This window comes from Coregonus clupeaformis, chromosome 11, assembly GCF_020615455.1.
Source record: "Coregonus clupeaformis isolate EN_2021a chromosome 11, ASM2061545v1, whole genome shotgun sequence".
Lineage (NCBI taxonomy): Eukaryota > Metazoa > Chordata > Actinopteri > Salmoniformes > Salmonidae > Coregonus > Coregonus clupeaformis.
Genome location: NC_059202.1, coordinates 25,901,689 through 25,915,817, shown reverse-complemented (window position 1 = coordinate 25,915,817; position 14,129 = coordinate 25,901,689). Strand labels below are relative to the sequence as shown.

At 46.9% G+C, this 14,129-nt stretch overlaps 2 protein-coding genes across 2 annotated transcripts in view; both read right to left on the bottom strand.

Moving 5' to 3' along the window:
• LOC121576449 (rab GTPase-activating protein 1-like) overlaps positions 1-14,129 on the bottom strand; it is a 193,104-nt gene that overhangs the window by 105,878 nt on the left and 73,097 nt on the right. The gene's annotated exons all lie outside the window — the stretch shown is intronic.
• LOC121576451 (G-protein coupled receptor 52-like) lies at positions 1,426-6,601 on the bottom strand. The gene has a single exon (XM_041889602.2). It carries the CDS (start codon positions 4,692-4,694, stop codon positions 3,579-3,581), a length of 1,116 nt encoding a protein of 371 aa, XP_041745536.1. The 5' UTR covers positions 4,695-6,601; the 3' UTR covers positions 1,426-3,578.

Below are 14,129 nucleotides of genomic sequence, written 5' to 3'. Positions count from 1 at the left end.
AGAAACTAAATGAATTGGGTAACACTTACTTATTGCAGTGTCAATATAATTGTATAACGGTTAGGTAATTACACACTACCTAGTAACCACAGACGGCTCTCTAAAAACTAAAATGAGAGTAAAAGTGGCATATTGTTAGAATGAAACTACATTCCACTAGTGTTACTGTGGTAAGTGTAACCAATTAAATCACATGAAACCATCAGTAGATTTACTGTAAAGCAAAACCTAAAGCGAATTGAGCTAGTCAACAATATTGATTTACCATGTATAAACATCTCACATTGTTTGTTGTACTCTCTTGAATGCAAGTGAGAAGTATTTTTTTCTCCATGTTCGTGACTTGCTTTAGTGTGCAAACAGAAATAACTATCTGTGGGTAATTCTAGAGAGAATCAGAGTCAACCATAATACATCATTGGTATTATGGTACTCAGTCTCCCGAGTGGTGCAGTGGTCTAAGGCTGTGCTAGCTGTGCCACTAGAGATCCTGGTTCGAATCCAGGCTCTGTCGTAGGCCGGCCGCGACCGGGAGACCCATGGGGCGGTGCACAATTGGCCCAGCGTCGGGGAGGGAATGGCCTGATGTAGCTCAGTTGGTAGAGCATGGCGTTTGCAACGCCAGGGTTGTGGGTTCGATTCCCAGTATGAAAAAATAAAAATAATGGATAAGAGCATCTGCTAAATGACTAAAATGTAAATGTAAAATGTGTTACTGCCTTAAATGGCATGGAATGATGGTAGATTTCTTAAGAGAGATACTGAAAATAAATATAATAATGAGAGGGTGGGGGGCATGTAGTCTGTGTGTGACCAGGTGAATGCTATGATCCCTTATTGATGTCACCTGTTAAATCCACTTCAATCAGTGTAGGAGAGGAGACAGGTTAAAGAAGGATTTTTAAGCCTTGAGACAACTGAGAAACATGTATTGTGTATGTGTGCCATTCAGAGGGTGAATGGGCAAGACAAAATATTTAAGTGCCTTTGAACGGGGTATGGTAGTAGGTGACAGGTGCAACAGTTTGAGTGTGTCAAGAACTGCAATGCTGCTGGGTTTTTCACACTGAACATTTTCCTGTGTGTATCAAGAAGGGTCCACCACCCAAAGGACATCCAGCCAACTTGACAACGGTGGGAAGCATTGGAGTCAACATGGGCCAGCATCCTTGTGGAACGCTTTTGACACCTTGTAGAGTCCATGCCCCAACATGGAGGTGGGAGGGGGGGTGTAACTCAATATTAGTAAGGTCTTCCTAATGTTTTGTACACTGTATGCTCACACACAAAAAAATACACATGCGCATATTGACGCCACACACACACACTTTCACATACACTGCTGCTACTTGGTTTATTATATATCCTGATTGCCTAGTCACTTTTAACCCTACCTACATGTACATATAACTTCAATTACCTCAACTACCTCATACCCCTGCACATTGAGTTGGTACTGGTACTCCTTGTATACAGTCTAGTTATTTTTATTTTTATTGTGTTACCATTTCCTTTTTGCATTTAACTCTGCATTGTTGGGAAAGGGCTCGTAAGTATTTCACAGTAAAGCCTACACCTGTTGTATTCGGTGCATGTGACAAATAAAAGTTGATTTGATAAGGTGTTGAAACAAGATGGTACTACTGCAAATGCTTGATGGATCTTGGGTCAAGTCAAAGGAAGGTCATGTTACAAAATTCAATGTCACGCAGCCAGTGTAAAAAAAAAAAAAGTGCAGTGTGTCCTTGTAACCACATAGAAGAACAGAATGTAAATCTTTGTGATATCTTTTCCGAAAAATATATATCTTTAGGCACATATACAGAACAATCTGTAAAGCAAAAGGAGGAATGACTTCACAGGATAAGCAGCATAATGTTGAACATAAACAGTCACGATAGAGAGAGTTTAGTTTGCTGTGTTGCTTGTTTTTCACACGGTCAAAGATACACTGACTACATGAACACAGGTCTAACTACAAATGGCCTACACCATAAGAATAGAGAGGGATCTCATCTCACAATAGCCTTGGGTATTACTGAAAATGTGCGCTTATTTGGATCCTTCAACATGATCTATAAAAAAAAAAAAACAGGCCATTCTGGGAATGTACGAGAAAAACTTGGAATGACTACACCTGTGCTGTATCAAACAGCAAAATACACAACCAGTCCTTATGGAGCATTTACTGCACGTGCACAATGCATTTTGTACAATAAGGCCCTAAAAATGGAACAGTCTCTGCACTAAGCATGGAAAAGGTAAGGGGACAGAGTCATACATATGAAGCTGATGCTGAAGTAGAGTGGAGCAGATTTCTCTGAACTCTGATGAGCAGCCAAAGATAAAGAGAGGAGTATTCACTAGTGGACATCACCAATCACTCTTTTTCCTAAACAGCTACTGTATCTGAGGCATTGACAAATATTTTTAAAAAACAAAAAAGTTTCACGTCAAAATATAGAAATATCTAATAAAACTAAACCAGCGTGGGGTTGTATTTTTTAAGAGATTGCTTAACTCGTCAAATTGACTGCCACGTCTCTGTTTAGGGCTGACCGTCTTTTAACACTCCACACTGAACAATGTTGTGTATGCTAACAAACCTTCTGCAAACTCTGCAAAACTTTGTCATAACAGGTCAAGGCAACTAACTATCTGTTGTTATTTACATCAGTGTGGTGGGCGCCACCATTGTCAAGGAGCATGTATATACAGTAAGTGAATAGTCATCCATTTGCACGCACATGTGAACTCCTAAAGGGAGTGTATGCAAATGAGGATTACGTGTTGATGTTGTCTGTAATAATTCAGTCTTTGTGTGCCTACTAAGAACACAGATCTATAGTAGCAGTCCAATATTGGCATTCAAATTCAATAAATGTTTATCCACAATCCTGTGAAATCAGACTGTAAAATCATGAAGTCACCATCAATGTTTGAGGAAAGTGTTTCTCCATTTTGGAGGGACCTCTAACTTTGTCCTTTACTTAACCTGACTGACGAGAAACAAAAAAATGTAAACGTCAAAGCCTGAGATAACCATGTTCGAACGATGTTGTACATAAGGATGTACATACAGTACATGTACAGCATATGGATTACTGATATTTGGGTTAATTTGATTCGTTCGGACATTTCTGGATTTCTTGTTTTTATATTTGTTTGTGTACTTGTTTGACATTTTACTGCACTGTTAGGAGCTAGTAACGCATGCATTTGACTGCATCTGCTATAACATCTGCTAAACTGTGCACGCAACCAATAAACTTTGATTTGATAGGAGGTTACCAGCTAAACCCCACTTCGCAGGTCTAAAGCCAAAATGTAGTGCCAATCTCTCGTCCACTTAGTTGTTCAGAAACTAAACCTTAAAAAAAAAAAAATCTAGCTTCTCTCAGCATTCACATAAATCATGACTTGGCATGACTGCAGCAAAGTCATTGGTATTCTTCAAACACACCGTCAGAGCCTAAATTATTTTTCTTTGGGAAAGCCCTGTCAATTGAATGCTCAGCAGCTTTGTAAAGATGTAACCTTTGAAATTTGTAGCTTCTCTAACAATAGCCTCCAACGCCTCAGATGGAGCAGGACTTTGGCCTCTTCCTGGGTTTGGGTTCTCCAAAGTCCCTGTCGTCGGCTGCACAGTGGCTGAAGGAGCAGAGCGTCTGCGAGAGGCGACGCATGCCCAGGCGGAACACACTGTTGGACAGGCTGTAGATGACGCAGTTGCAGAAGCTGTTGCTGATGGCCAGCCAGGTGGTTACAAAGGACAGGGCGGGGCTGTCCAGCACGTGGGAGCTCTCCAACAGGAAATAGATTATGTAGGGCAGCCAGAGCATGTAGAAGACGCTGGTGATGCGGAAGAGCACCATGGCGTAGCGCCGGTCAGGCCCGTGACCCGTGTGGTGCCCCCCGCCGCTGTTGCTGCCGCCCTCCCCGGCCTCCATCTCCTGGCTGGGGAAGCGTGCCCGCCTCTCACTGATCTCCCGGTTGTGCTGCTGGCAGATGCGGAAGATGTGGAAGTAGGTGAAGCAGACGACCAGGGCGGCGGGTGCGTACAGCAGGCACACCACAAAGCCTGTGAAGAGTGCCGAGGTGGGCCAGGAGTGGGCGCACCACTCAAAGATGTCTCCGTGGTAGCCTGGCTTGCCCCAGCCAAAGAAGGAGGGCAGGAACACCAGGCAGGAGTAGACCCAGATGAGGGCGATGCAGCCACGGAGCCGGCACGGTGTCACCAGCTGGTTGTAGGACAGGGGTTTGGTGATGGCCAGGTAGCGGTCCATGCTGATGCAGGCCAGGCAGGCCATGGAGACGCTCTTGAGTACCGAGATGACGTAGCTGAAGACCTGGCAGGTGATGGGCTCCTGGACACCGGCCGGGTAGTGTAGCAGGGACAGGGTGGGCACCAGGCAGCTGAGGCCCACCAGCAGGTCAGCGTAGGCCATGGTTTGGATGAAATAGCTGGTGGTGTAGTGGTGCAGCAGGGGGGCGCAGTGGAACACGAAGATCACCGTCAGGTTTCCAGCGATGATGAGCACCGTCAGTAGTACGATGACGGCAGTCTCCAAGACGCAGGCCTCCAGGCCCTCGTTCTGGCCCCAGCCCAGGGGGCAGGAGTGGTTGGTGTCTGGGCCCATGAGGCTGCTGTTGGCAGTGGGCACCAGGTCTGTCGTCAGCGCTGACTGGTTCATTGTTCTGGGTGCGGTCCAGGTGGGTCAGGTTTGTGCTGTGCCACCTGCGATGCAGATGGCCTGTAACTGGAGACCTGTCTACCCCCGCTGTCTGTAGCCTCCCTCAGCAAACAGAGCTCTATCCTCGCTCTCGCTCTCTCTCTCTTTCACCTCTGCTCTCACATAGTTGGGTCTCAATCAAATGAACACTGACTTTGACGAAAATCAATACGGCCTACGGGAAAGCAAGATTGCCAGCTCGGCTCTCCTTTTCCGATCAGTCATGCTTAGAGGCAGTGGGGTTATTGTTGAAGAAAGAAAAAAATATATATTCCCTCCACAAACAGAAAAAGTTATGCTGATGCTACACCAGGCATCTATCCCGGCGGCAGGGATCCCCACTGCGCTCCCTGACAGTCTGTGGCCACATCTCCTGATTCTAAGGAGGGCTGCCTCTGGGTGGCTAGGGGCTGGGGGCAGGGGCTGTCCTCACAAGGGTAAAAAGCATAGGAGGTGCAGGGTAGTCGGCATGTGGGGAAGAATCATGAGGCAGGCAGGCAGACACGGCGCTCCGGTGCAGATCCTACTGCTGATTAAATAAGACAGGGACCATGTGACTCCTATTTTGAGACTATAGATAAGAGAAAATAGTATTAAAACATTTACTGTTACCGCAAGGATGCCATTTTGGCTTTCAAATAGCTTGTTTAGCGTCAGAAAAAGAGCAGATCGGAAAATCGAGAATTTACATCCACATTAGCCATTGTGTTTGATTTTTACCTCCAATAAAGTCCCTTCTAAAGTTCGGCTTGCAGCAGATCGTTTTCAGTTTTGTTGTATGCATCCTCTTATTTTGGAGTAGTGAGTGTGGACCCCATGTATGCCCCGCTATTGTCCGAATCAAAACACAGACACGCTAGAAAAACACGGGGCTTCTGGCGGGTGATAATGTCACAGCTCTCGTTCCACAGAGCACTGGGGGAATTATGTTTACAATGCTCCCCAGTCAGAGAGAGGCCAAACAAGGCGCAGCAAAATCCGTATTCTGTTATGTGTGCACGCGTGTGCGCTGGAGCCACAAATCAGGCTTTGGTCTCTGAAATCCCAATCCACGCACTTTTCTGAAACTTTCGTCCTCAAGGTTGTGAGAGAGGCAAAAGCTGGTTGTAAAGAGGATTTTTGAGGCAAAGAATGTTGGAGTTGCCAAGAGTCTTCCACACAATCCTGATCAATGGATACTGGAGCCGGTAGAGGCCATCTAAGTGTCTCAGCTCCTCAGACTGTGTCGCCTTAGAAATCCTTTTCAGGGCGCGGGCTGCGATGGGTGTGGGATCTGCATTCTGCTTCTTTATCCCGTGAACTTGTCTGTGGTTCCATTTTGTCAGTGACATTCCCGAAATAGCCAAGGGTGAAAGCTCTTTACGTCAGCCTCCCCTCTTGTTTCCACTATTGATATTATTACTTATACATGTCCATTCAAATGAGCTTTTGTTTAGGGGAAGCATGGCTTTCTGGCCTTTCGACTCTTTCTTCCACTCAATACGTCTGCACCTCGTAGCAAAAACCCAGGCACAAAAAAAAGAGAAACCACTCCACCAATACAGAGACAGTCACAGTTTAAGTCACAGTTCCAGTGCTGTCCTCTGTCTCTAATCCCATTTCCTTTCCGTCAGCCGAACTGAGCTTGCGCCAAAGAAATAACTGAACAGCCAGAAATACAATTTATGGAGTGAAGTACAGAAGACAAAGCTAGCGCGACTGAAAATAAACAGGAACCTTTTGAAGAGAGGTGAGGAGAGGAGCTGTCCATCACCGCTGGTGCAGTGGGAAGGAGATACTGTGACTGGCTTACAGTTCCCTTTCCCTTCGCTCTCGCTCTCTCTGTATCTTGCTCTCTCTACCCTGCACACACACTCACTCACTCCCTCCCTCCCTCTGGCTCTCTCGTTCTCTCTGAACCATGGTCTCCGTTCATACACCCGCTCTCTCTCTACCCCCTCCCTCTCATACACCCTCTCTCTCTCTCTACCCCCTCCCATTTAGGCTCCACCTGAGGTCCTCTCTCAACCCAGCCACAATACCCAGTCTCTCTCTCTCTCCCCCCAACTCTTTTTTCAGAGAGCTAAATTTGGACATGTTCCCTATTACGAAATGACTAGGCTAATCTCTCAGTCCATTTTCTATTAACTAGCCCCCTCCCCCCCACTTTGCTTCTCCTCTCTAGCCCCCTGTCCATTGACCAAGCCCAGCCATTTCTGCCCCTTAGTTACAGTTGCCAGGCATTTCAGTTAGTTGGGATCATCCTTCGCCGGCAGACAACAAAGTGTAACAAGCGGCGGCAAATTGGGGAGGCAGGAGGGCAGTTTCAGAGGTAAATGGTCTGTGTACCATTACCGAGTTCAGGCTCAACTAACCTCTACAATACTGAAACACTAGGACAAACAACACCTATGCTTTTAAAAGCAACTTCCACAAGCTCTCAATAACTGAATGCTGAGGTTCCCAGCTAGAGAAGAACAGAAAATGGAATGGTGAAGTGAAGTGAATAACCTGCTGTCCATTTGGACTACTGATGAAAAACAGTCACAACCAGAAGGCTACGCTAATAATTATTTTGCAGAGAAAAAGAAAAAAGGGGAGGGCTGTAAAAACAATGGTATTAATCCCTTTCTTTGTCCCCCCCCCCCTAAACCTTTTGATCCCCCCACTATGGCTCTGTGTTGGGACAAGCAGACAGCTGCTGTCCGGGCTCTTTGTCACTGCTGGGCCACTGTAGCGTACAGTAGCTCACACTAACACTGGCAAACACTCATAGAGAGATGGAGGTAAGAGGGCCTCAGAATGGGGAGATCAGTGTCGAGCTGCTCAATAAGAGTACAATAATCGAAGCATTATGAAAACAAACCTGCTGTGGCACACGAGAGAAAAAGCCAAGGTCGACCTAGCGCTGATGCTTCACAACAGGCGTTATCAGAAAAGGAGATTTGAATGAGAAATTACCATACGCTCTCCACAGAGCCAGAGCACAAAATCAGGTTGCATAGAATTGAAGGTTAAATGTCAAGGTCATTCAACAAATAAATAGTGTAGTGAAAATATACAAAAGGAAGTACAATAACTTGGGTAATTGAAATAAATAGCCGTCATTGAATTATGCTTTATCCACTACAAAAAATGTAATACTGTAAGCATTGTAGCTATATAGATTCATCATCATCATCATCATCTCCTCCTCCTCTAGGGAGAAGTGTTGTACACAACTTATTTTCCCCATCAAGCTCCTAGCCTATAATATTATGTGAAGGAAAGTTCATTCGATTCCCAGTATTGCTCTTGGTTGGGCCTCAGCCTGTCCCGAGGACGGGCAAAGAGCTTTTGTGATGTGGCCTTCACATTCATAACCAGAGGAGTTTTGGGAACAGCACGGCTCCAGGGCCATACAAACACAACACACTGATCTTAAGAAGAGCGAGCAGATCTGTTCGGCTAAAAAAACACCAAAAAAAACGAACGAACAAACGCCTTGAAACATCCCAGTTGAACTACATTTCTCTGAAGAGAAATAACATCTGTTTTTCAGGTTATTGATTCTTCATGGGGTGAAGACAAAGCATGGCGTGCACTGTTAATGGAGGCTCCTGGGGCTGCGTTAATGGAGGATACTGGGGCTGCGTTAATGGAGACTACTGGGGCTGCGTTAATGGAGGATACTGGGGCTGCGTTAATGGAGGATACTGGGGCTGCGTTAATGGAGACTACTGGGGCTGCATTAATGGAGGATACTGGGGCTGCGTTAATGGAGACTACTGGGGCTGCGTTAATGGAGACTACTGGGGCTGCATTAATGGAGGCTACTGGGGCCGCGTTAATGGAGACTACTGGGGCTGCGTTAATGGAGGCTACTGGGGCTGCGTTAATGGAGACTACTGGGGCTGCATTAATGGAGGATACTGGGGCTGCGTTAATGGAGACTACTGGGGCTGCATTAATGGAGGCTACTGGGGCCGCGTTAATGGAGACTACTGGGGCTGCGTTAATGGAGGCTACTGGGGGCTGCGTTAATGGAGGCTACTGGGGCTGCGTTAATGGAGACTACTGGGGCTGCATTAATGGAGGCTACTGGGGCCGCGTTAATGGAGACTACTGGGGCTGCGTTAATGGAGGCTACTGGGGCTGCGTTAATGGAGGCTACTGGGGCTGCGTTAATGGAGACTACTGGGGCTGCATTAATGGAGGCTACTGGGGCCGCGTTAATGGAGACTACTGGGGCTGCGTTAATGGAGGCTACTGGGGCTGCGTTAATGGAGGCTACTGGGGCTGCGTTAATGGAGACTACTGGGGCTGCGTTAATGGAGGCTACTGGGGCTGCGTTAATGGAGGCTACTGGGGCCGCGTTAATGGAGGCTACTGGGGCCGCGTTAATGGAGGCTACTGGGGCTGCGTTAATGGAGGCTACTGGGGCCGCGTTAATGGAGGCTACTGGGGCTGCGTTAATGGAGGCTACTGGGGCTGCGTTAATGGAGGCTACTGGGGCCGCGTTAATGGAGGCTACTGGGGCCGCGTTAATGGAGGATACTGGGGCCGCGTTAATGGAGGATACTGGGGCCGCGTTAATGGAGGATACTGGGGCCGCGTTAATGGAGGCTACTGGGGCCGCGTTAATGGAGGCTACTGGGGCCGCGTTAATGGAGGCACCTAGGCTGTGTGACTGGAGGCTACTGGCTGTGTTAATGGGAGTTGAGCTGGTTTTATTACGGTCCATGTAGTGCTGCAGTGGGGCTGTGAACAAGAATGCATGGGGGGTGGATTGGTGGTTTGGGGGGGTGGGCTGTGGCCCAGCAGTGCAGCTGGACTGGAGACACTGAGGGGGATATTATGAGTGACAGACACCCACTGAGCTCAAGGGCACTTCTCATGCAGAAAGGGATGGCAGCTAGGAAACTGAACACACATGTAGGCTAGGGCTGGAACAATGCCAGAGAAGGCTGGGCCGAAACCCAGAGGAATTCCAGAAATCAATTTGATGGAATTTAAAGAAGCGGAAGTCTTATTTCAATATGAGGAATGAAAAGAGATAAACATAACCATATCACCTGCACAGGCTGAAAGAGTAATGCAAGAGACATGCAGCAATTCAGGATTGCCTCTAAATGGATATGTCACCAAAATTCCATCTTAATGAAATTATCTTAACACCTAATCTAGCAAGTAGTCTATTGACCAAGAAAGAAGCTAACTCAAGATCTGTTTATATACATAGCCTTTCAGGATGAGCATTTTTCAGGGCAATCAATGGGAGTTTAGCTCTGTTTGCCTCCAAACCAAGTTGTGGCAATGTCCATCAAAGCCAAGCCAGTATCCGGGAGCAACGCATTAGAAGGGTTTAAATCAGACATATAGACACAACAGAACATGGGCACGGAAGAGCATCACATGTAGAACGAACCCAATAAATCCAAGCATGTTTCCATGGCAGCTCATCCCAGTGTACAGCATTGTCTGTGGGTTAGAACACGTGGGTGTCTGATTACTTCTAGCCCCACTCTCCACACTGCTGGTGCTACCTTTGATTGCAGACTCTGACTAAATGCCACTGCAAAGCTAGCTGGAGTGTGGGCCAAATATGACGGTACATAAAAATGTAGCTGTAGCACCTTGAGAAAGATTTAATGACATGCTTCATGAAGACCGAAATTGATTTCATTGCGGGCCTGAGTGGAAGAGACTGCATTAGTGGAATCCAGGTGAGAATTGAATGTAGCACAACCTCTGAAGAGAACAATTTTACCCCTGAGACTGAGACAGTCTGTGCCAATGCTGACTTGAGCCGTTTTTCATGTTTCATCCATGAATACAGGCTCTTAAAGAAACTTTTTTTTAAAATGAAAACGGTTTAGTGAATCACTGCAACTGTGAAAAGAGTATCTAAATGCTTGTTTGAAATTACATTCATCCAAGTTTCTTTTTGATTCACAAAGTCAGAATACTTCAGTCAAAAAGTGAATTTTTGCAGCGCAAAAGACAGGATTTGTTTGTCTGTACCCAAGACACCTGAGTACCAGCTTTGGTACTCAATGGTAACTTGCCCGATAACATGCCTTAAACTGTTATACTGTCCTACCAGAAACATTCACTGAGAGCCCCCCTCCCCCAAAAAAGACTCTACGCATCACATACACAACAGGAGAGAACAGCCCTCTTCTCCTCCCAAGGCATGCCTTTCCCTGCATTACCACCCAGCCTTGTGTCATCTTGTCCAAGAGCCACGTGCAAGCATTCAAATGCGTGTCACTGTCAGAAAGTCGAGTGAAATTCGCCCTGGTTTACAACATCAATACCCCCATAACCAGCCACAACTCACTTACTTAGGCTTCAATCAGCATTAGAATCATCATCGAGTGGAAACAGGCCAATTCATAATGTGGGTATCATCGAGCCTCAACACTATGTCCCACTTCCCTTCCCTTCCCCCCAACACCACCCCCTGGGCTTTTATCTGGCTATTATTAGCACCGGCCAACCCCTCTATCAATATCATTACATCCAATAAGGAAGGGAGCCTACTCAAAGAATTACAATGAATGAGTGAGCGCTCACCAGGCGATTCTCCGTGTCACATAACCTGCCTTACGTAAACTAGTATAGTGGTATATTTAGCAGCTCATCTGGACTGCTGCTATTTTCATACTCTGTGGGAGGCAAGGCGGCTGGGGCAGATGGAGAGACAGAGAGAGAGACAGACACAGAGACAGACAGAGAGACACAGAGAGAGACAGAGACAGAGAGAGAGAGAAGGTGCGTGGCGGGGGTAAATTTACACCCCCAGGCGAAAGACGACAACAGCCCAGTATAAATACAGTACATGTGAAAATAGGAGCCTGTTCTCTTTCATTCAGTCATTTCGCCTGAATCGCATCCTTGGCTTTTATTTTTATGTATTTTTTGTGCCACATGCGCAAGCAGTAACCTTTTGTTTATGGCTCCATTTTATGTCTCTCCCGCTCTCTCTCTCCCTCTTCCAATCACTCCATTTCAGGCAATTGATTACTGCGTCGTATTTCAAGCACTTTCTCCTCCTGGGGGGAATGAGTATTGTATTACACATAAAAGTGAGAGGCTGTCGCCTAGTCAACCTCTTCACATGTCCTCATGAAAAAAACGTCAATACATTACAGTCACTTGGAATTAGCTAGGAGGTTTTACATTCATGGCTGCTTCACCAAAATGGATTATTCGCCATGATCTACCAGCTGTTGGAGAGACGAGCGACACCAGTCAAGATTAATTTGGACTGAGGGTCAGCTACGGGCTGTCAGGGGTCAGCTACGGGCTGTCGGGGAACAGCTACGGGCTGTCGGGGTACAGCTACGGGCTGTCGGGGAACAGCTACAGGCTGTCGGGGAACAGCTACAGGCTGTCGGGGGTCAGCTACGGGCTGTCGGGGAACAGCTACGGGCTGTCGGGGAACAGCTACGGGCTGTCGGGGGTCAGCTACGGGCTGTCGGGGAACAGCTACAGGCTGTCGGGGAACAGCTACGGGCTGTCGGGGAACAGCTACGGGCTGTCGGGGAACAGCTACGGGCTGTGGGGGGTCAGCTACGGGCTGTCGGGGGTCAGCTACGGGCTGTCGGGGGTCAGCTACGGGCTGTCGGGGTACAGCTACGGGCTGTCGGGAAACAGCTACGGGCTGTCGGGGTACAGCTACGGGCTGTCGGGGTACAGCTACGGGCTGTCGGGGTACAGCTACGGGCTGTCGGGGAACAGCTACGGGCTGTCGGGGGTCAGCTACGGGCTGTCGGGGAACAGCTACGGGCTGTCGGGGAACAGCTACGGGCTGTCAGGGGTCAGCTACGGGCTGTCGGGGGTCAGCTACGGGCTGTCGGGGGTCAGCTACGGGCTGTCGGGGAACAGCTACAGGCTGTCGGGGGTCAGCTACGGGCTGTCGGGGAACAGCTACGGGCTGTCGGGGAACAGCTACGGGCTGTCGGGGAACAGCTACAGGCTGTCGGGGGGTCAGCTGTTGGCCAGACTATAGAGGAGGATGCTATACATTAGCTGTGGTGTTTTAGTGCCAGGGGACATGGGTTTGATAGGACTAGCCTCTGTCTGACACATCGTCTCCACACTGAGTGATGGACCAGTGATCTGTGTAGTGAAGAGTGTCACACACTGACTGAGCTACTGCCTAGTACCACACTTACTGCACATTGAGGTCAGGATTGCAGGTTGCAGAAATATAGTTAACTGCATTTACATGACTTCTGTTCTACTAAATATGCTTGTGCACAGAGAAAATGAAAATTAAATATTAAGCTAAAGTTAAAATTAGTAAGCTTTTAAGAAATTCTAGTGTGTAGTTCTTTATTAGAGTTTGACCCTTTTCTTAAGTGTAGATTTGATGCTTTATATGTTTTGTTGTCAGACACCCTTTCCCATCCCATTGTCACACAAAATCTACAAACATTTTTGGAGAGCTTTCACCACGAGGACTGTGTTCAATTGTGACAAAGTTGACAATAGTGCTTTTTACTGCGGGAAAATTCCTGCAATCATCCATACTTAGCATGAGAACCAGCATACCTCCAAGAGAAACATAAAGAGACTTAGCTTCAACACCAACCCTGCTCTGTGGGATCAGACTATCCACATTCAAGTTGAACTGAAATGATCTTGATGAAGAGATGCTGCTGATGTTTTTTTAATGCCGTTTCTATGTCAATCATGTTATTGTAAAGCCAAAGACACATTTCCAAATTGTGAGGACAATTAAGTTTTCCAATTCTAAAATGGCAGGCTCTTTACTGGCCAGTTGTGACAGACATTGAGTCTCTCCAGAGGGACAACTGCAAGGTGACAACTACTGTACTAGTTATGAGAGAGATTCCCTGCAGGGTATGTGCATTTAGAGCCCCATCACACTTTCACAACACCAAGTTGATGAGTGTGACAAGTGTTTTTTACACCGACGTCTTCAGAGATTGTCTCAATCTCTGCACTCGAAATGACAATTTGCATGATGGTTATACAGTACACATATTTGTGAAAAGGTGCATTTCTGCAACACTTCCATTTTTCATCACACCCAACCTGCAGCCATTTTGAGCGCAATTTCACAAACTCTACACTTAAGACAACAGAGCTTGAGTGAGTGTAGTTGAAACTTGAAACTTGTACATAAAAATGCATGTGGGAATCAATGATTGTGTGTGAGTGTGTGTTTGAGCATGTAATTAATTAAGCACAGCATGTGTGTGTTTGAGAGAGGCGTGAGTGTATCCGGTGTATCTGTTAACATCCTTGTGTTCGAGATTGTCGATAAATAGGCATTTCAGTGAAACAGTATTTGTGTGTGTCCTTACCTTGGTGGTCTGTGTGTGTGCGCGAGTGTGTGTGTGTATGTGTGAGCGTGTGTGTGAGAGCGTGTGTGTGTACACGAGTGTGTGTGCGTGCGAGTAT